The 20,142-nt window shown below is 56.9% G+C and overlaps 1 protein-coding gene across 1 annotated transcript; it reads left to right on the top strand.

Annotated features, from left to right (window-relative positions):
- The first annotated feature begins 2,179 nt into the window (after positions 1-2,179).
- Positions 2,180-18,809, top strand: LOC135996286 (fas-binding factor 1 homolog). The gene is made up of 24 exons (XM_065648107.1): positions 2,180-2,189; positions 2,294-2,401; positions 2,729-2,756; positions 3,979-4,030; positions 4,348-4,474; positions 5,023-5,152; positions 5,347-5,507; positions 5,790-5,892; positions 6,010-6,606; positions 7,088-7,172; positions 7,370-7,470; positions 7,831-8,037; positions 8,557-8,664; positions 8,983-9,136; positions 9,252-9,335; positions 9,944-10,120; positions 10,306-10,572; positions 11,155-11,328; positions 14,984-15,121; positions 16,696-16,869; positions 17,055-17,178; positions 17,284-17,428; positions 17,784-17,907; positions 18,492-18,809. Exons 1-24 carry the CDS (start codon positions 2,180-2,182, stop codon positions 18,717-18,719), a joined length of 3,606 nt encoding a protein of 1,201 aa, XP_065504179.1. The 3' UTR covers positions 18,720-18,809.
- Positions 18,810-20,142: the final 1,333 nt, after the last annotated feature.

Below are 20,142 nucleotides of genomic sequence, written 5' to 3'. Positions count from 1 at the left end.
GACCCAGGTCCTTGGGTCTGGAGGTTGTTCTGGGATGTTCTTCTGGTTTTTAAAGGCCATCTTGCAGAAAACAACAATCCCAAGTGAGGTGTCCAGGCTGTTTTTTCCTCCCCATGCATTCCCAAGGAGCTTTGTCTGATTTCCTTCAGTTTGTTTTTATATTGACTCGGGGCTCGCGCAGGGCTGTCTGGATTAGCAGAGGAAAGCTGTTGCTTTTACCAGAAGGTCCTGGTGCCCAGTGAAGCCAGCACAGCTCCAGCTGCCCTGTTTGTCTGGCCTCCATCCGTCAGGGCGAGTGCCACTGGCCACCCGGCCAGCGCTACCGGGAGGCAGTTGCCCCCGTAGGGGTGGATCCCGCCGGCCGTGGTAGGGCCGAGCTGTCACAGGAGTTCTGGTTGACAACAGGTTGACCATGAGCCAGCAACGCGCCCTGTGGCCAAGAAGGTCGATGGTACCCGGGGTCCATGAGGAGGAGCGTGGCCAGCAGGTTGAGGGAGGTGAATCCTCCCCCTCTGCTCTGCCCTGGTGAGGCCCCATCTGAGTTGTGTGTCCAGTTCTGGGCTCCCCAGTTTAAGAAGGACAAGGAATTACTGGAGAGAGTCCAGCGCTGGGCTACAAAGATGCTGATGGGTCTGGAGCATCTTTCTTGTGAGGAAAGGCTGAGAGAGCTGGGGCTGTTGAGCTGGAGAAGAGAAGCTGAGAGAGACCTGATCAATGTGATCAATATCTCAGGGTGGGTGTCAGAGGATGGACCAGACTCTGTTCAGTGGTGCCCAACGCCAGGGTGAGGGGCAACGGGCACAGACTGAAACACAGGAGGGTCCAGCTGAACATGAGGAGAAACTTCTTTGCTGGGAGGTGCCAGAGCCTGGACCAGGCTGCCCAGAGCGGGTGTGGAGTCTCCTTCTCTGGAGACATTCAAACCCGCCTGGACCGACCTGTGTGATCTGCTCTGGTGACCCTGCGTGAGCAGGGGGGCTGGGCTGGGGGATCTCCAGGGGGCCCTTCAGCCCCAGCCAGGCGGGGATTCTGGGATTCTGTCACTTGTTCTCAAGCCGAAGTGAAATTCCGTAGTTCTCTGCAGGCTCAGCAGCTGCTCTGCACTGAAGGAGACACACTTAGACAAGAGCCTCGAGAAAGCCCGTCCAGAAGGTTTCAGTGTTTGAAGCCATTAGGCGTGTAGGCTTTGAAAAGAGGTTTGAAAGTGCCCCGGGGGGCAGCGGAGCCGCCGGGGCTGGCGCTGCCGGCCCTGCCCCGAGCCCGCCGGGGACTCCATTTCCCAGCACCCGGCGAGAGGAGAAGGGCCGGGCCGGGCCGGGAAGGGAAGGGAAGGGAAGGGCCGGGCGGGGCTGCTGCGGGCGGGGTCGGGGCTGCCGTGAGCCCGGGGACCGGGACGCTGCGGCCATGGCCACCAGGCCCGCGCCCGCTGGGGGCCGGGGGCGCGAGGGCCCCCGGTGTCGCGGCCACGGGACGCGGAGCGGCGGCGGTTGGTGCGGCCGGTGCCGTTGGTGCGGTCGGTGCCGTTGGTGCGGTTGGTGCGGTTGGTGCGGTCGGTGCGGTCGGTGCGGTCGGTGCCGTTGGTGCGGTTGGTGCGGTCGGTGCGGTCGGTGCCGCGGCGGCTGCTCCGTCCTGCAGCATCGCGGGAGGTGCTGTTCATCTCGGCGACTTGTGGATCTGGAGACTTCGGTTGACGCCTTGAGCTACTGGAGTGTGTCCAGAGGAGAGCAGGAGAGCTGGTGAGGGGCTGGAGCACAAGTGTGATGGGAGCGGCCGAGGGAGCTGGGGGTTCAGCTGGAGAACAGGAGCTGAGGGGAGACCTTCTGATCTCTGACCTGCCCGAAAGGAGCTTGGAGCCAGGGGGGTCGGGCTCTGCTCCCCAGGAACAAGCGCCAGGACCAGAGGAAACGGCCTCAAGTTGCAGCAGGGGAGGTTGAGGCTGGATCTGGGGAACAATTTCTTCCCCAAAGGGCTGTGGGGCACTGGAACAGGCTGCCCAGGGCAGTGGTGGAGTCCCCATCCCTGGAGGGGTTTGAAAGATGCAGAGATGAGGTTCTCAGGGACATGGGGTGGGGGCGGACTTGGTAGTGTGAGGTTTATGGTTGGACTCGATGATCTTGAGGGTCTTTTCCAACCAGAATACTTCTGCGATTCTGTGATTGCGGGTGTGTTTAAGGCTGAGATGGAGCCTGGTTTCCAGGGCCTTGGAGAGGCGCGAGCAGCAGGGAGCCAGCCGGGGGGGCGGCAGGGGGACGTAGGTTTAACAGCAAGTCGGGAAATCCTCCTCTCCCTGCAGGTCAGAGTGTGGACGTGAGCAAGGATCTTCGATCCCCCCCGGGGGCTGACAGCGGAGGAATCTGCGAGGAGACCATCTTGAGCAAGGGAAAGCCCGGCTCTTGCCATGGTGAGTGTGATGGGTGCTCAGGCAGGCCTGGGAAATCCCCAGTGCTGCTGTGGCACTGGCTGGCAGGCAGGAGCCATCCCGAGGGCTGGGGGCTTCTGCCCAGCTGGCAGGCAGGAGGGGCTGAGCTCCCTGGTGTCACTGAAGGTGTCACATCTCTCTGCTTGCCCGGGGTTTCACCTGCCATTTCCCAAGCAGCGCGGGCGGGACGAGGGCTTCGCTGGTGCTGCTGGGCTTCTCTGGAGAAACCTGCCTCTGGCTTTAGTGTGCTGAGAAAGTCCAGCTCAGACTCGCTTGGTTTTCTAATGAGGGAATTGTCTTTCTCCGTAGGCTACGCGAGCCAAGAGAAGCATAAGTGGTAAGTACACTGGCGTGGTCTCCTTTCCCTGTCCGTAGGTGCTTTGGTGTGCTGGGGATGCCTGGGACAGAGGAGGGGGGACACTGGGATGAGGTGGCAGCCCTGGCTACCGGAACGGTCGCCATCCCTGTGTGAAAGGTGCAGCTCAGTGCATTGTGTCATTGCTGACCCAAACATATTCACCTGCCTCTCCAGTCAAAGGGATTTGCTTCCTGGGCTCCTATATTCTGTTCCTGTGGGTTTTCCCAAATCTGGGGGAGAATATATGCGTTTATTTGAGTTCTTCCCCTCCCTGCTCCCTAACTGCTGGTTTAGAGGCCTCTTGCTGCCCCTGATACTGAAGCAGTGCATTTGGAGTCAAGTCCTGGCCCTGGCAGCTCTCTGTGGAAGACATGGCAGGCATTACATTGCTGGTGCTTGAGACCAAATCTTTATTCTTGGGGGATCTCGGAAGAGCAAGCCTTGTTGACATTGGGAGCTTTTCTGCACCAGCTTGATGAGCTCACCTGCCTCAGCACCTTGAATTTGTCTTGTTTCAGGCTCTATTGATGACATCCTTGAGGATCTGCGGGGATATGATGGTAAAATGAAGCTTCTTTGCAGCTGAAAGGGCAGCATCCTTGTCCTGGTCCTCCCTTCCTGGGAGCAGGAGCTGCTGGTGCAACAGCCCTTGATCTGCGAGAGGCTCCAGTTGTGAGGGGGGAGGCAGCAGGGAGCAGGGGGGACAGCCGGGTTCCCAGAGCCAGAGGCCACTGAACAGGTTGCCCGTCGGTCTGGGGAGGTGAAGGGAAGTTTGTCTCTGATTAAAAACCTCTGTGGTCCATGAGAAGCCGGCAAATCCCCCTGTGGAGTGCCCAGGCCAGGGCTATGGCCGTGTCCATCATCCTGCTCTCTCCCTGCGTTTTTCCAGTTGAACCCCGTGTTACATCTGCCAGAGCTTCCCAGCCGGCCGGGAGCAGCGGTGGGAGAGCCTGGAGCAGCAGCGTGCGGGCCGGCAAGGAGTGAGTGCCTTTCAGATCTCTCTGTGCTCCCCACGTCCTCCTGACCTGCCCCGTCCTCAGCTTCTGCACCCGCTCCCCGCCCCGACAGGTGGTTTGCAGAGGATGATTTCTTCAGCAAGGTCCCTGCAGAGAACAAGGCAGCTGCAGGGGTGAGCCCAAATTTGGGGAGAGAGTCTGGATGTCCTGAGGGCTGGGGCTGAGCTCTCGGGCATCGCTGGCAGGGGGAAAAGACAGGAGAGGGGAGTGGGTGTCCAGTGCGAGACAGGCTTCCAGGTACCGAGGATGGAGCAAAGCCCGGGGGCACATGCTGCTGCAGCCCAGCCTTCCTGGGTGCGCTTCGGCTCAAGCGTCGTAGGAAGAGCCCTCACCCAAAGCAATGGGCTTGGGTGTTCCTGACGCTTCTCCCGGAGGCAGCAGCAGGATCTCAGCCCAGGACTCAGGGCACAGAGCGTTTCAAGTACCGAAATCCCCCCATCTCAGCCCCCGTGCGCTGCAGCCGTGGCCCCCAGCACCAGCCTCCCAAGGGAAGAGCAGTGCTGAGGCATCCGCAGCGCTCGCCCTGTGCCCGTCCTCATCCTCTTGCTTTCCAGGACAAGGACGACGCGGACTGGGATTTCCTGGGGACATCGAAACCCAGTTCTGGGCCATGGAAGATGCCCGTGAAACGTGGCACTGAAAGCAGCTCTGAGACAACACCGGAACAGAGCAGCAGGAAAGGTAAGCAGGTTGCTGGATGCCTCCTCCTTGTAGGAAAGGAATCAGCAGCCTGGCTGAGTTTGTGTGAGGTCCCAGCTGATGAAATCGAAAGCCACCCAGTCCCATCTGTGACTAAGCAGAGCGGTCATTTCTAGAGCAACTCAATAACGAGGTTGGTTGTGCCACAGCTCAGGGAGTGCCACAGGTTACAGAACTGGCCTTTCCTTTGTGGGAAGGGAGGCTCAGATTTTCCCTTGGGCCTCACCCGGCCTGTTCTGCACGGTGCCAAATGAGACCAAGTTTTTGGGGTCAGGATTTGGGTGGCCGTAGCATCCCCGGTCCACGGCAAAGCCCAGCGGGGGCACGTCTGGGTGGGTCCCGGCTGCACTGTGGCTGTTACAGGCACTCGCCCCTCTTGTTCCTGCAGCGGGGATGCTCATGGGTCCGATGCTCCCCTCAAATGGCCTTTCTCCCCGATAAATCCCACTGGGCTGCTTGGATCTCTTGTTGTTTAAAAAACCAACACCTGCCCTGCTCAAACCTCCTCCCATGTGCGATCCCATCCCCAGAGCTACCCCCACGCCAGACGCCCCTGCGCACAGTGGCCCCGGTCCAGAGGAGGAAGACATCGACGTTTGAAGATGTGGATGACGACAACCTGTTGGATGCGATGGGAATTGGCAATGGCCCAAAAAAAGAGTAAGGGCAGTGCGGAGGCGGTGGGAGTAACGCAGGGGGCGGGCTGCACGTTGAGCCGGTGCCACCGTGCTGGGGGGGGATGCTGGAGCTTCTGCCCGTGGGTCCCAGCAAGGGGCAAGAGCAGCTGGTTTGGCAGAGAAGAGCCAGAGCAGCCTGGCCAGGCTGTGTGAGGAGGGACAGCCCTGCCTCTGGAGAAACCATCTGCCACCGTGTCCCCACAGAGAGGAGCTCCGGCCAGCGCGCTCCAAGCTGGATGAGTTGTTCGGACGAGGCTCCGTGGCCAAAGTCCTGGAAAAGCCAGGTACGGGAGAGCATAGGGAGTTCAAACTGGATAAAAAGCTCCCAAAGCAGCCAGGTGAGCCCAGCCAGGGACGTTGGGAAGGTCTGCAGAGCTGACAGCATTGGCTTGGGCTAGCGAGCTTTATTTGTAATGCCCTTGCAGGGGAAATGCCCTTTCTGTCGGGGTGAGCAGGGCGGTTAACGGGCTCTGGGTCAGCGCGGGGGAAGGCGGCTCATGCAGAAGTGTTGTGCTCTGCCCTCGAGGCAGCCTGGGAGGAGGAGGAGGAGGAGGGGAGGGCTGGTGTCTTTGCAGCAGCTGCTCCTCTGGGCGCTGGCTCAAGGCTCCTTGTCTGAACAGAGGAGGAAAAGCGTTGGGACAAGGAGGAACTTGTCTTTGGAGCCTACAAGCCCTCGATGGGCTCCAGGCCCGCGGTCCAGCCGGCAACGGGGCAGTCGGTGAGGTACGGTGCTGTGCGTGTGTCTGTAGCTCCAGCCACCACCCCGCTGTCCCTGCGGCTGAGCAGGCAGGTCCCCGCATCCCCTTGCAGGCAGGTCTGCAGCTGCTTCTCCTTCCTCAGGTTTTCTGCCGAGATCAGCGGCAGCGAACCGAACCCAGAGCTCCGCTCCACACCTCGTCGTCCAGGCAGACGGAACCCCGTGCAGAGAAGAAGGGGCGGAGACGACTGGCTGGGCTTGGAGGATGACGATTTCCTGGACCCGGACCCGCTGTCCCCAGCCAAGGGCAGCCCGGCACTCAGCATCCCCAGCCCTGCCGCAGCCGGGCGGCCCAGCCCCGCCAGCCAGCTCGGGGCTGCAGAGGAGGCAGCGGCTAAACCCGACCCGATGGACTGGCTGACGGCTGCCTTGGCTCGCAGGAAAGCCGAAGCACAGGCCGAGGTGCAGAAGATAGAGGCCAAGACCATGGAGACCCAGGAGAAGAAGGTCGAGCCCTCAGAGACCCAGGAGAAAAAGGCTGAGCCCTCAGAGGCCCAAGAGAAAAAGGCTGAGCCCTCGGAGGCACAAGAGAAAAAGGCGGAACCCTCGGAGGCCCAAGAGAAAAAGACCAAGCCCTTGGAAACCCAAGACACAAAGGCCGAGCCCTCGGAGGCCCAAGACACAAAGGCCGAGCCCTCAGAGACCGCGGGTGAAGGGCCGGGTCCCTGCTCTCCCGTCAGGTAAAAGTCCGGTCAATGGCCGCAGCGCTCCCGTCTGCTCCACGTGTGGCTGCTCCAGCAGCAGCTCTCAGCAACGCCTGCCTCAGAGTTATGAAATTCATTTAAGCACTTTCTTGTCTCCGGTTGGGGTAATGCCGCGGGTCTTTGTCCTGCTGATCCAGCCCACAGTCCCGTTCCCCTGTGCGGGTTCAGACTTGTGCCCTCTGAACGGGGCTCAGAAGGGAATTGCAGCCCAAGTGCCTCGAGCGGCGGGCAGGGGCTGTGAGCTGGGGGTGCCCGGGGAAGGGGGTGGGTGCAGCGAGGGGAGCACCAGGCTTGGAGCTGTTGGGGTCTTTGCTCCCTCGGCAGCCAAAAGGCTGAATCCTGCCGCAGCCGAGCGGGACGGAGGCTTTCAGCTGCGAGGCAGGAGCTGGTGTTGGGGAGGGATCTTGTCTCTCATGGCCTCCTCGGCTTGACCACATCGGGTGCTTTTTGCCTGCAGCCAGCTGGCCGCCTCCCCAGCAGCATCGGAGTGTCGGGCAGAGCTGCTGAGCGCCCAGGCCCGTGTGGCAGAGCTGGAGAGCCAGGTGAGCCCCAGCGCCTGTGGAGGGGGACATGGGTGAGCCAGGGGGAGGAGAAGGGGCCACGTCTGCTCCAAACAGCATCAGGGTGACGGGAGAGAGGAGCAACCTCCCTGTCCAGAGATGCCAACGGCCACCGAGTGCTGCTGTGGGGGTTCTGTCCCCGGGGCAGCACAAGAACCTTCTCCCTGGGTGCCCGGCAGGTGCGGATGCTGGAGGAGGAGCGGGCGCATCACAAACTGTTGCTGGAGAGTGCGCAGCAGCAGCACCGGGAGTACCTGGATCTCCAGAAGAGCAGCCACAGGTAGCGGGCTCTGGCCTGTGCTCCCCTCCTCCGGCAGGTCCTCGCCTACAGCCCCATCCAGCTCCCCTGGGGGGACAGTGCTGGGGCGTGTCCCAAATCCTCCCTGGGTGGGTGACAAGAGGAGGGGCCTGTCCCTTTGCCAGCAAGTCCCCAACCAGGGCATCGCACTGGGCAGCAGCAGAGGGCTCAGGGCTCAGAATGTGGAGAGTGAAGCAGCCCCTGCCTCAGTTTCCCCACGCACACAGCAACACTGATCTGCTGCTAAATCCCCGTGTGCCCTTTGGGTGCAGAGTGCCAGGTACTGCAATGACAGCAACACTTGTTCGGTGCCGTGACCCCTCACGGGCTCTCTCCGGGCAGGACCTCAGTGACCCTACTGGAGGAGAACTACGGGCAGCGGGTGGAGATGCTGCGGCAGCAGAACGAGCAGCTGGTGGCTCAGCTGCGGCAGCAGTGGCAGGACACGGCGCGCGATCGGGCAGAGCTGCTGGCGCAGCACCGGCTGGACCTGGAGGAGCTGCGGGAGCAGCACCGGCTGGAGCTGCAGCGGCTGCGGGAGCTGCAGAGGTGAGAGCGGCACGAGCGGCATGTGGTGCCGGTACCCCCGCTCTGGGTGAAGGAACCAGGGAACGGTTTGGGGAGATGGTGAAAGGAGAAAGGAGGGTCCAGAAGCGCTGGGTTGAGGGCAGCTCAGTGGCTTTTGGAGTGGGGATTTGCTTTGCAGCTGGAGACAGGGAGATCTGGCAGGAGACATCATTCCGAGGGAATGCATTGCATTTAGAAATATGCTGAACCCCATGTTTTCTCTCCCCCAGATTCCTTTTATTCAGAACAATGAGTTGCTGATGTCTGCATAGTTTGGGTCAATGAGAAATCTGGTTTTGGTAGAGAAGCCCATAACCCCCAGATGTGGTCCATCCCAGATGTGGATGGCAGTCTGTGGGATGCCCCGTGACAGACCACCCTGCCAGCTCAGCTCCTGGGACCTGGTTCTCAGCCCCACGACCGAGCCTCTTCCACGGTGCCCGTCACGGGGAGCACCAGTTTGTAACAGCCCATGCTGGGCTCCTTCCCCGTGTCCTGCAGGGGGTCTGTCCAGGAACTGCGCAAAAAACACGAGGAGCAGCTCCAGCACGTGAAGTGGCTGAAAGAGCAAGAGATGGATGTGCTGACCAGCACCACTTCACACACCAGGTACGGACAGCCGGTGTCATGTCCCCACGTTGATCCCTGGCTGGGGTGTTCCCTGTCCACCGGGGAACCAGGCCCGCAGCACAGGAGGAGCAGGGGCCATCCTCTCTCCCACCTGCAGCCCCCAGGGATGCTGGGCTGTTGTTTAGTATCTGTCCGTGCTCCCCGAAGCAGCAGCTGCATCTTCCTCCGGCTGTGCTCTGATCCCGAGAGGTTCGGGGCAGGGCTGCCCGGCCTATGGCCCAGCACACGTCCCCGTCTCGTTCGCAGTGAGACAAAGTGTGTCCCCCAGGGTGACCCTCCCCTCGCTCCTCTGCACAGGTCTCTGGACGGCATCATTGAGAAGATGGAGAAGTTCTCCAGTGACCTGCAGAACATGTGCAAGAGGGACATGGAGGAGGAGCGGAGCCGTGTCCAGGAGCTGGTGACCAACACGGAGGCCAGGCTGGGCGAGCAGACTCGGCTGCTGGAGCAGGTGAGCCCACGCTGTGTCCTCTGCCCGGGCCAGGCTCCTGGCTGGGTCCGGGGCGTTTCTCTGGCCCACAGGAGGTCCCCGGCCTGGAGCCCATGAACGGCGTCTGTCCCTGCAGCGTCTGGCAGGCAGACGGGTCGGTCCTGCTCACCAGGGAGACGTCCAGCGCTGCCTTCTGGTGACAGGGATGTCGCTCGGGGTGGTGAGAATGGGGGTGTCCCAGGAACAGGCTCCACCAGCCCGTTTCAGATGTTGACTGAAGCATCAACTCTGTCTCTCCCCTTTACCCGTGAGGAGTTTGGGCAGCCAGACCAGGCGCAGCCGCCTCTGTTGGGAGTCTGGGGAGAGGAAACCCCCACGCTGGATGAGGCAAAACCTCCCCGTGCCATGGGGACATGTCCAGAGCCAGTTCTGCTCCCCCCAGGGCTGTCCAGAGGGGACATGTGGCACAGACAGTGCGGCAGAGCTGCATTTTACAGGGCTGCCAGGGTGGCAAAGGACCACTCAGGCTGGGTATTTCCAGTGCCGAGGAACTGCCGTGCGGTGAACGTGTTTGAGGGTGTGCAGCACGGTGAGGGGCTGCGTCCCTTCTGAGGAAGGAGTGTGTGTGTGTCCGGTCCCAATTTCTGCCAGCGCTGGTCCCCACAGGTGGAGGGGTGAGGGCACTGCTGGAGCACCGGGGGCTGTTGCTCTGCACCCAAAGCGGCCACACGAGGAGCTCAACAGGGGCTCTGCCTCCCCTTGGGAAGACATGAGATGGTGTCAGGGACAGGGCAGGTGATGCATCGGTTTCCCCCGTGCCCACCCTAGGAGCGGGCAGAGCTGAAGATGCAGGGCCAGGAGCTGAAAGCCAAGGAGGAGCAGCTGGCGAGAGACAGGCAGAGGCTGGACGAGGCCTGGCAGGAGCTGAGGCTGGAGAAGGAGAAGGTGAACCAGGCCGTGCTGCGTGTCCAGCAGCAGGAGGAGCTGATGAGAAACTCGAAACAGGTAAGCGCAGCATCTGCACCACAGTTCGCAGCCGTGCACGGGCTGGCAGCACAGCCGGGGTCTCACAGCCTTCCTGAAGTCGTGAATCCTGTGCCGGGAGGGGAACAGGGGGACATGCAGAGGAGCCCCAGCCCAGGGCAGCGAGGGTCCCTGTCCCCAAGCTCTCCAGCCGCTCTGCCTTGCAGCTCTTGGCCCAGAAGCACACGGAGGGGGAGCGAGCCCTGGGGGAGGCACGCAGGATGGAATCCCAGTTCCGCAACAAGCTGCAGGTCCTGCAGCAGCAGCAGGAGCATCTAAAGCAGCAGCAGGAGCATCTAAAGCAGCAGCAGGAGCATCTAAAGCAGCAGCAGGAGCAGCAGAAGCAGGAGCAGCAGCGTCTGGACCAGGAAAGGGCATCCTTAGCTTCCATGTACAGCACCCAAGTGGAGCTGCTGAAGTTCCAGGCCCAGCAGGTGAGGCGGGGGAGAGCGGGGCTGGAAGGGACTGCGGAGCCGCTGGGGGAGCTGGGCTGGGTGAACCCGACGGGGCCCTGAGAGCCGGGGGGTCTCCTGAGATCAGGGCTGAGCCCTGGGCTGGGCCAGGTGGGCTGGAAGAAGCCGCGGGCAGCCAGAGGAGTGACAGCAGAGGCAAGGAGAGGGGGATGCTCGCAGCTTGTCTCTGGCTGGCTCCACGTCCAACCCGAGATGGACATCGTCCTCGGCTCGAAGGGGTTGCCCTCTGCTCAGCCCTTCCCTGGGTGGGAGATGCCGGCTCTGCTGGACTCTGGCTTTGTGGTGTCCCCATCCTGTGCCGTCAGGTCCCTGCTGGGTCTTTCCCCAGGCAGGGACGCTCTTGGAGGCTTCCCCTGCGGGTCCTGCTCAGACTGCGAGGTTCTGCGCTCTGGAGGAGCCAGGGAGGGGTCCCATTCATGGGGGGCCGTGGCACGAGGGAGGCTTTGGGATCCTTCTCTTGTTGATGAGCAACACCCTGGACTGTGACCCTGTTTCTGTGGCACTGCCTGGGATCCATCCCACGCATCCTTCCTCTCTTCTCAGGAGGACAAACGCTTAGAGGAGGAGAGAAACTTCTTGGAGTCCCTCAGGAAAGCACGATACAACACTTCACGACTGTCAACAACCCCTCCGCCCTCCTCCTCTTCCGTGGACGATGACATTGAGTATACGCGTTCATTTATGAAGGCCCTGAGGAATGCATCTCCACCTGTGCAAGTAGTCAATCTGTCCTCCCTTCTCCGGCCTACCATTTCTTAGAGGATTTTCTTTCTTCCTTTCTCTTCAAAAACGATCTCGGAGAGTTCAGAGTGCGAAGTCCTTCCCCAGCGCCCGTGACGCCACAGTTGGTCTGGCCTCCATCCCTCAGGGCGAGTGCCACTCTACAGCTGCTACAGGAACCTTTCATCAGGCTCTGCTCCAGTGGCCGTTCTGTCAGCTCTGGTTCTGTTGTGACTTGTAATAACATCGTATGTGAGACTGTGGTTACGAGTTCAAGGCCTTAGAGACTTCAGGAGTTCGTTTGGACACATTAGCAGGGATGCTTAATAAACACAAAGGGAGGACTGTTGCAGAATAAGTTTAATCACTTAAATTCCTTTAGTTGTAGTCTATGCTTCGAAATATCGAGAGAATGACAGAGAAAAAACTGCCTGGAAGACAGAGGAAGAGAATCCAAGAAGAAACAACGAAGGCCCCCGACCCAAAATTACCACTGGACCAACAGGCTTGTGAAGGATACGTGAAGAGCGGGTGCACAGACTGTGGGGCTTTAAAAGCCCAAGTCTCTTTTGTCTCATGCTCCTCCTGCTGAGAGGCCCCAAGTCCAGACTGTTTCTTTGCTGTTATGCGGTTATTTATGGAGATCCTGAGGAAAGCGCCCTACAACACTTCACCTCTGCCGGCATCCTGACCGTCCTCCCTTCTCTGGACTGAAGAGAAGCTGCTAAATTAATGTAGACTGGGATTAAGTTACAAAGACGTCCCCATCGTTAACCAACGACGACATGGCAAATGCTTTCTAACCACCTGCAAAACGAGGGGATATTTTTCAAGTTTTAAATCGTTCTGCCTGACAAAGAGACCTGAAGATTAAGGAACACGTTGTTTAGAAGCAGAGCGCTTAGCTTATATTTGACTAGTAATTAATAGTAAGAAACTCATCCGTTATAACTAACTTCATACTAACCTTATGTTAGCTCACAGGAAGGAGATTGGGGAACCACCTGGTGATAATGTGAACAGAGAAACCTTGCTGACATATTATATTCAGTCGCCATTGTATAAATTAGATGATGAGGAAAAGTGGCCTCTGAATGAAACTCTGTATTATGCCACGTGAACGTTATTCTTGAAGAGAGAAGGAAAGTGGGCTCAGGTCATGTATGCTGATACGTTTTTCACTTTGCGAAAACCCCCAGAGTGGCAGACAGAATGCGGTATTAACTTGCCACCACAGGATCCAGCTGTGTTCACATGAAAAAGGGAGCGGAATAAAGCTCAGGGGAAGTTGAAACGATGCCATTCAGTGTGTAGAATAAGACAGGAAACTCCCCTGATGAGAGGGGAGGGCGAGATAGAAGAGTGTGTGTCCCCACGGGGCGTAGAATTGAAGATTATTTGCCCTGCCCTTCCGAGGTGGTGAAACTCAGGAGAGAGACGAGGAAAACAGGGAAAAGAATCAGAGTGTTTAGTTGATACTGGAACGTCTTATTCAGTTTTGAATCAGGAATTGATACCATTAGATGAAGATTTTGTAACTGTTGTGGGAGCTACTGGCCAAGAAGAGAAAGCTTTCCTCAACAGCCAATGAAATAGAAATTGGGAAAACAAATTGGAATTCCTAAGTTCTCATCTATGCCTGGGTCTCCAAAACTGTTACGGAGACGAGACTTATGAAAACAATTGCAAGCAATAATAACATTCAAGCAAGGTGAAGTGACATTCAAGATAAAAGAATTGAGCTTTTAAATTTGGCAGTGATTCAAACTGACAAGCAAAGCCATAGACCTCAGGAAATGTTGGATCGAGTATTTCCAGGGCTACGGGCTTCAAGAGTTCCTAGTAAATCAAAGAATGCAGAACTTGAGAGCGGGGAAGCTCCTCCAGGAAATGAGACTTTGTGATCTCCTGATAGCCACAGAAACCAAAGAAGACCGTATGCAATGCACTGTAAGTTTGCTAAATTTTGTGAGATGTAGTGGGTGTCGAGCTTCCCAACAGAAAGCCCAGCTGATACAGCACCAAGTGACTTATCTGGGATTCGAGATCTCCGGAGGGCAGCCAGGGCTGGGGATGGAGCAAAAAGAAGCTATTTGCTGGACATTTCTTAGAATGGCACGTTGGTGCAGACTTGGAGTTTATAATTTTGGACTTTTAGTAAAGCTTTTGTATGAACCGTGAAACAAAAAGACTTCCAAGTTGAATTGGACAAGAGAAGCATTTGAGGGCATTTGCACAACTAAACCAAGAACCTGGGTCTCCCAGATATCACCAAGCCGTTTTAGTTATACTCACACGAAAGGCCAAGCATTGCTTGGCGTGTTCTAGCGCAGCAATTGAGTCCTCAGAACCGAGCGGCGGCTGCTTCCCTAAGCAGTCAGATGAAGCGAGCAAAGGCTGGCCTGGATGTCTTGGAGCTGTGGCAGCTCTTGCACTCGCTGTATAGGAAGCTCCTGAGTTCACCAGGGGACAGAAAATGACCGTATTGGTGTCCCACACAGTCACAACCGTACTGGAACCAAAAGGTACCCATGGGTTATCTCGCTGGAGATTCCTGAATACCAGGCGGTATTGGTGGAACAAGGTGATGTGAGTATTGCCATTACCAACATTGTCAATGCAGCCCCTTTCCTCAGTGGATCTGTTTCAGAGCCTGTGGTCCAGGATTGCTTGGAAACAATGGGAGCTGTTTACTCCAGCAGACGGGATTTAAAGGAACAGGAAGACGCTGAAGACTCCTGGTTCACTGATGGAAGCAGCTTTGTAAAGCAAGGAGTACATAAAGCTGGATATGCCCTACCAACTACCCACGAGGTAATCGAAGCTAAACCTTTGCCTCCTGGGACTTCTGCCCAGACAGCTGCACACGCACGAGCTTTAGAATTATCCAGAGAGAAGAAGAGTAATATTTGCACTGATTCCAAGTATGCTTTGGGAGTGCTGCAAGCCCATGGACCATTTGAAAAGGCCCAAGTTTATTAACAGCACAAGGAGAACAGATTAAACATGGTACTCCAATTGTCGGAAGCCGGGCTGTTACTGGACAAGTTGCCGTCATGCATTTCAAGGAGAATCGAAAAGGAGACACTGATCAGGAAGCTGGAAATAAATTGGCAGCTGATACTGCGAGACAAGCTGCTGAAAAGACAGAGAGAGATATGAGAGCGATGTCTCCGATCCCGGGTGGCTGTCTCCTCGAACCACCATCAGTAAACTCTACCTTGCGGTATGTGAACAGAGACCTTCTCAGGTTGGCCAGAAGCATTCCCCTGCCCAACTAGTAAAGCTGGAAAAGTAACTAAAGCTTTGTTAAATGAGATCATACCCCGATCTGGGGTACCCGCTGTGATGTCCTCTGATAGAGGGCCCCGTTTTGTTGCACAGGTAGTGCTGCAAGTCAGTAGAGCATCAGAGATCGATTGGCAGTTGCCAACTCTCTACAAGTCTTAAGCAAGTGGGCAGGTGGAAAAGAAACTGAGTTATATAATCGAACAGCAGATAAACAGAATTTGTCAAGAAACTAACTGGAAGTAGAATCAAGCACTACCTTTAGCGCTGCTCAGAATTAGAGTGAAGCCTCGAGCCAAAGAAAACTGAAGTCTTTTCTTTCAAGCCAATAGATGAAGTTTCCGTTAAAGCTTTTTCATGTCAGCCTTCAGAAGAGAAGTGGAATGGGCTGTTCCAGGTATTGCTGCCGGCCTTTACTGCCGTCAAGATTATAGAGCAACCTGCCTGGATTCAGTATTCAAGAGTGAAGAAAGCAGCAGATAAGAAACAGACGTCGGAGCCAGTAGGACCTTCCGCTGTCCAATTCTCTCAGCATTGATCTCAGTGACTCTAAAAAGTACGAGTGCAGTAACAAATGCTTTTACTCCAAGGTGGCCTTTACACGGGTCTTTAGTGAAAACTATTATAGCCCAACATGAACTAAAGGAAAAATGTGGACAGGTCGAATCTGAAACAACTAAATATCCCTCGTTAGCATTATTGGTGATAATTATAGTCTTGCTAATAGTGAATTTTGCTTTTGGTACAAGCTAAAGACTCTTACAAAGCAAATTTGGGCTTTGCCCACGGTATTGAAATAGGAGCAACCGCAAATCCTTTTGGGAATCAACTAAAGTATGACATGAAGTCACTGAAGATGATACATCTTGGAGTTCTGAAGAAATTTGGCATAAGCTTGCTTCATGGCTACGGATTCGACCTAGTCAAAGTAGCTGTTGATGTTTGTGACTCTAATTTTAATGCTAATAATTTTTACTTGCATTACGCGACAATGCTCGATTAGGTACTGTTGTGGGGTAACAAAGAGCTATGCCGTACCGCAACCCGAGATGATAATATTTTGTAGATCTCTATTGCAAAAGAATTTTGGCTTTGGTTTGGATACACTTTGGGTTTGGTTATGCACTTTAATGCCTAAAGACACAGTAGAAGCTGCTATGGCTTGAACTTACCTGTCTTCTATCAGAGGACATCACAGCGGGGACCCCAAATCGGGGTATGGTCTCATTTAACAAAGCTTTAGTGACTTTTCCAGTTTTACCGGTTGGGCAGGGGAATGCTTCTGGCCAACCTGAGAAGGTCTCTGTTCACATACTGTCTTGTGGTCCCTCCCGCCGAGAGGCCCCTGTCCGGACTGTCTCTTTGCTGTACCTTTTAAGTTGTTTTTAATCTTGTAAAGAGATGATTTTTTAAATACTAACGTGTGAGACTCTGCTATGGGAAACCTGGGGTCAAGAACATTTCTGCGACAGTTTTGTGCACGTGAATCTGCATGTGGCACTACTTTGCTCATGGAGCTGGGAAGGAAATACTCGTCCTTCTCTGGAGCCTCTGCTTCCTTCAGCTTTCCAGAAGACACATTCGTGTTTTCCAGCACCCCCTTCTTTTGCTGCCCTGCAGAAACTCCTTTGGCCTCTGTTCCATCCCCAGCACAAGATAGTGATACTGCTCTGAGGACAAAACCAAGTATTACTAATCAACCAGGTGCTGATAATAGACGTTCTGCCCTTCTTTCAACTGTTACTATTTTTGTAGCACTATCTCAAAGCATTTTGCAACTGTTAATTATGGGGATTTGATGTGAAAACCCACATGCAGTGATGGTAGAAACTGGAAATTTGTCCTGGAATGATGGAGTCAGTATTTGAGGGGAGAAATCAGTTGCCCAAGGTCGTTAGGTCTTCAGTGAGAACATGGAGAACGTGTGCAGTGACCTGCAGAACCGAGGGCTGTTGCTCTGCACCCAAAGCGGCCACACGAGGAGCTCAACAGGGGCTCTGCCTCCCCTTGGGAAGACGTGAGATGGTGTCAGGGACAGGGCAGGTGATGCATCGGTTTCCCCCGTGCCCACCCTAGGAGCGGGCAGAGCTGAAGATGCAGGGCCAGGAGCTGAAAGCCAAGGAGGAGCAGCTGGCGAGAGACAGGCAGAGGCTGGACGAGGCCTGGCAGGAGCTGAGGCTGGAGAAGAAGGTGAACGGGGCCGCGCTGCGTGTCCAGCAGCAGGAGGAGCTGACGAGAAGCGCCAATGAGGTAAGCGCAGCGTCTGCACCACGGTTCGCAGCCGAGCACGGGCCGGCAGCACAGCCGGGGTCTCACAGCCTTCCTGAAGTCGTGAATCCTGTGCCGGGAGGGGAACAAGGGGACGCGCAGAGGAGCCCCAGCCCAGGGCAGCGAGGGTCCCTGTCCCCAAGCTCCCCAGCCGCTCTGCCTTGCAGCTCTTAGCCCAGAAGCATGCGGAGGGGGAGCGAGCCCTGGGGGGGGCACACAGGATGGAATCCCAGTTCCGCGACAAGCTGCAGGTCCTGCAGCAGCAGCAGGAGCAACTGAAGCAGCAGGAGCGTCTGCATCAGGGAAGTGTCTCCTCACCCTCCCAACTGGGCCAGGGGCCACGGTGCACAAGGCCTGAAGCTTTTCTGACAGCTTCTCTCTCTCCCTTTCTCCCAGAGACCGCGCAGCAGCGGCTGAGCACGGCTCACCAGAGGAGACGGCGTGAACAGCCCCATGAGGAGCTGCCCAACCACCCTGTGACACCGCTGACCACAGCCCAGGACCTCGGTGCCCCGACCGATGGTCTCTCCAGCACCCTGGCTGAGGCTTCCGCACGCTGCAGGTGGGAAGGGACTTGCCGGGGGGCAGCTGCGCTTGTACCTGTGTCTCAGGAGGCTTGGGATGGTCCTGGGGGCTGGTTTAGTGCCCCTGCATATAAACCTCAGGTGCGAGTTGCCCTCTCGTCCTCTGCAGGGGCTCAGCGGAGCTCTCTGAGCCAGGGCAGTGCCTGGAGGGGGCAGGAGGGGAGAGGCAGGCGAGTTAAAGCCCGTTTGTCCTGGGAGGCTGGGGAGGACCCCGCTGCAGGGACACGCAGGCAGCAGAACAAGGGATGCTGTGGTGTCTACGTCTGCAGTTCATCTAATGGCAGCATCTCGCACTCCGGCTCCTGTTCCAGACTTTCTGCCTCCCACTAGGACGCTCCCTCGGCACAGCCCGCGGGATATCGGGGAGTCCCTGCCCGTGGCCGACAACCCCGTGCTCAGTGCCCAGGTGCAGCTGCTGAAGTTCCAGGCCCAGTGGGTGAGGCAGGGGAGAGCGGAGCTGGAAGCGGCTGCGGAGCTGCTGGCGGAGCTGGGCTGGGTGAACCCGACAGGGCCCTGAGAGCCTCGGGGGTCTCCTGAGATCAGGGCTGAGCCCTGGGCTGGGCCGGGTGGGCTGGAAGGAGCCGCGAGCAGCCAGAGGAGTGACAGCAGAGGCAAGGAGAGGGGGATGCTCGCAGCTTGTCTCAGGCTGGCTCCACGTCCAACCTGAGATGGACATCGTCCTCGGCTCGAAGGGGTTGCCCTCTGCTCAGCCCTTCCCTGGGTGGGAGATGCCGGCTCTGCTGGACTCTGGCTTTGTGGTGTCCCCATCCTGTGCCGTCAGGTCCCTGCTGGGTCTTTCCCCGGGCAGGGACGCTCTTGGAGGCTTCCCCTGCGGGTCTTGCTCAGACTGTGAGGTTCTAGGCTCTGGAGGAGCATGAGGAGGGGTCCCCTTCATGGGGGGCCATGGCACGAGGGAGGCTTTGGGATCCTTCTCTTGTTGATGAGCAACACCTTGGACTGTGACCCTGTTTCTGTGGCACTTTCTGGGATCATTCCCACCCATCCTTCCTCTCTTCTCAGGAGGATGATTACTTAGAAAGGGAGAAGATCTTCTTGGAGTCCCTCAAGAAAGCTCGATACAACACTTCATGTCTGTCAGCATCCCGTCCGTCCTTCTGCCCTTCTCCGGACCACGATTTCTTTGAGGTTACGCAGTTATTTCTGGAGATCCTGAGGAAAGCGCCCTACTGCACTTCACCTCTGCGAGCATCCCGGCCGTCCTCCCTGCTCCTGACCACCATTTCTTAGAGGGTTTCTTAAGAGAAATGGGTTTAAAAGCCCAAGTCTCTTTTGCCTTGTGTTCCAACCCCTGAAAGGCCCCCAGTCTGGACTGTTTCTTTGCTGTACCTTTCAAGTTGTTTTGTATCTTATAATTAATTTATTTTTTAAAGCACAAACGTCTGAGATTCTGGTATGGGAAACCTGGGGTCAAGAACATTTCTGTGACAGTTTTGTGCACAGGAATCTGTGTGTGGCACCACTTTGCTGATGGAGCTGGGAAGGAAATTCTCGTCCTTCTCTGGAGCCAAAAAACCCACAGATGGTAGTTGGAGAAACTGCCAATTTGACCTGGAATGATGAAGCCGGTGTTTGAGGGCAGAAATCAGTTGACCCAGGTCCTTGGGTCTGGAGGTTGTTCTGGGATGTTCTTCTGGTTTTTAAAGGCCATCTTGCAGAAAACAACAATCCCAAGTGAGGTGTCCAGGCTGTTTTTTCCTCCCCATGCATTCCCAAGGAGCTTTGTCTGATTTCCTTCAGTTTGTTTTTATATTGACTCGGGGCTCGCGCAGGGCTGTCTGGATTAGCAGAGGAAAGCTGTTGCTTTTACCAGAAGGTCCTGGTGCCCAGTGAACCCAGTACAGCTCCAGCTGCCCTGTTTGTCTGGCCTCCATCCGTCAGGGCGAGTGCCACTGGCCACCCGGCCAGCGCTACCGGGAGGCAGTTGCCCCCGTAGGGGTGGATCCTGCCGGCCGTGGTAGGGCCGAGCTGTCACAGGAGTTCTGGTTGACAACAGGTTGACCATGAGCCAGCAACGCGCCCTGTGGCCAAGAAGGTCGATGGTACCCGGGGTCCATGAGGAGGAGCGTGGCCAGCAGGTTGAGGGAGGTGAATCCTCCCCCTCTGCTCTGCCCTGGTGAGGCCCCATCTGAGTTGTGTGTCCAGTTCTGGGCTCCCCAGTTTAAGAAGGACAAGGAATTACTGGAGAGAGTCCAGTGCTGGGCTACAAAGATGCTGATGGGTCTGGAGCATCTTTCTTGTGAGGAAAGGCTGAGAGAGCTGGGGCTGTTGAGCTGGAGAAGAGAAGCTGAGAGAGACCTGATCAATGTGATCAATATCTCAGGGTGGGTGTCAGAGGATGGACCAGACTCTGTTCAGTGGTGCCCAACGCCAGGGTGAGGGGCAACGGGCACAGACTGAAACACAGGAGGGTCCAGCTGAACATGAGGAGAAACTTCTTTGCTGGGAGGTGCCAGAGCCTGGACCAGGCTGCCCAGAGCGGGTGTGGAGTCTCCTTCTCTGGAGACATTCAAACCCGCCTGGACTGACCTGTGTGATCTGCTCTGGTGACCCTGTGTGAGCAGGGGGGCTGGGCTGGGGGATCTCCAGAGGGCCCTTCAGCCCCCACCAGGCGGGGATTCTGTGACTCTGTGACTCTGCACTGCGGTTCCCC

The sequence above is a fragment of the Caloenas nicobarica genome, chromosome 18, assembly GCF_036013445.1.
Source record: "Caloenas nicobarica isolate bCalNic1 chromosome 18, bCalNic1.hap1, whole genome shotgun sequence".
NCBI lineage: Eukaryota > Metazoa > Chordata > Aves > Columbiformes > Columbidae > Caloenas > Caloenas nicobarica.
The sequence above is the reverse complement of the archived record's forward strand: the minus strand, read 5'-3'. Positions and strand labels throughout refer to the sequence as shown.

Excerpts from the sequence above, each read along its gene's own strand:
- LOC135996286 (XM_065648107.1), top strand. Across the intron at positions 5,153-5,346 it reads GGCAATGGCCCAAAAAAAGA|AAACCATCTGCCACCGTGTC; the intron begins GTAAGGGCAGTG and ends CTGCCTCTGGAG. Across the intron at positions 5,508-5,789 it reads AAAGCTCCCAAAGCAGCCAG|AGGAGGAAAAGCGTTGGGAC; the intron begins GTGAGCCCAGCC and ends TTGTCTGAACAG.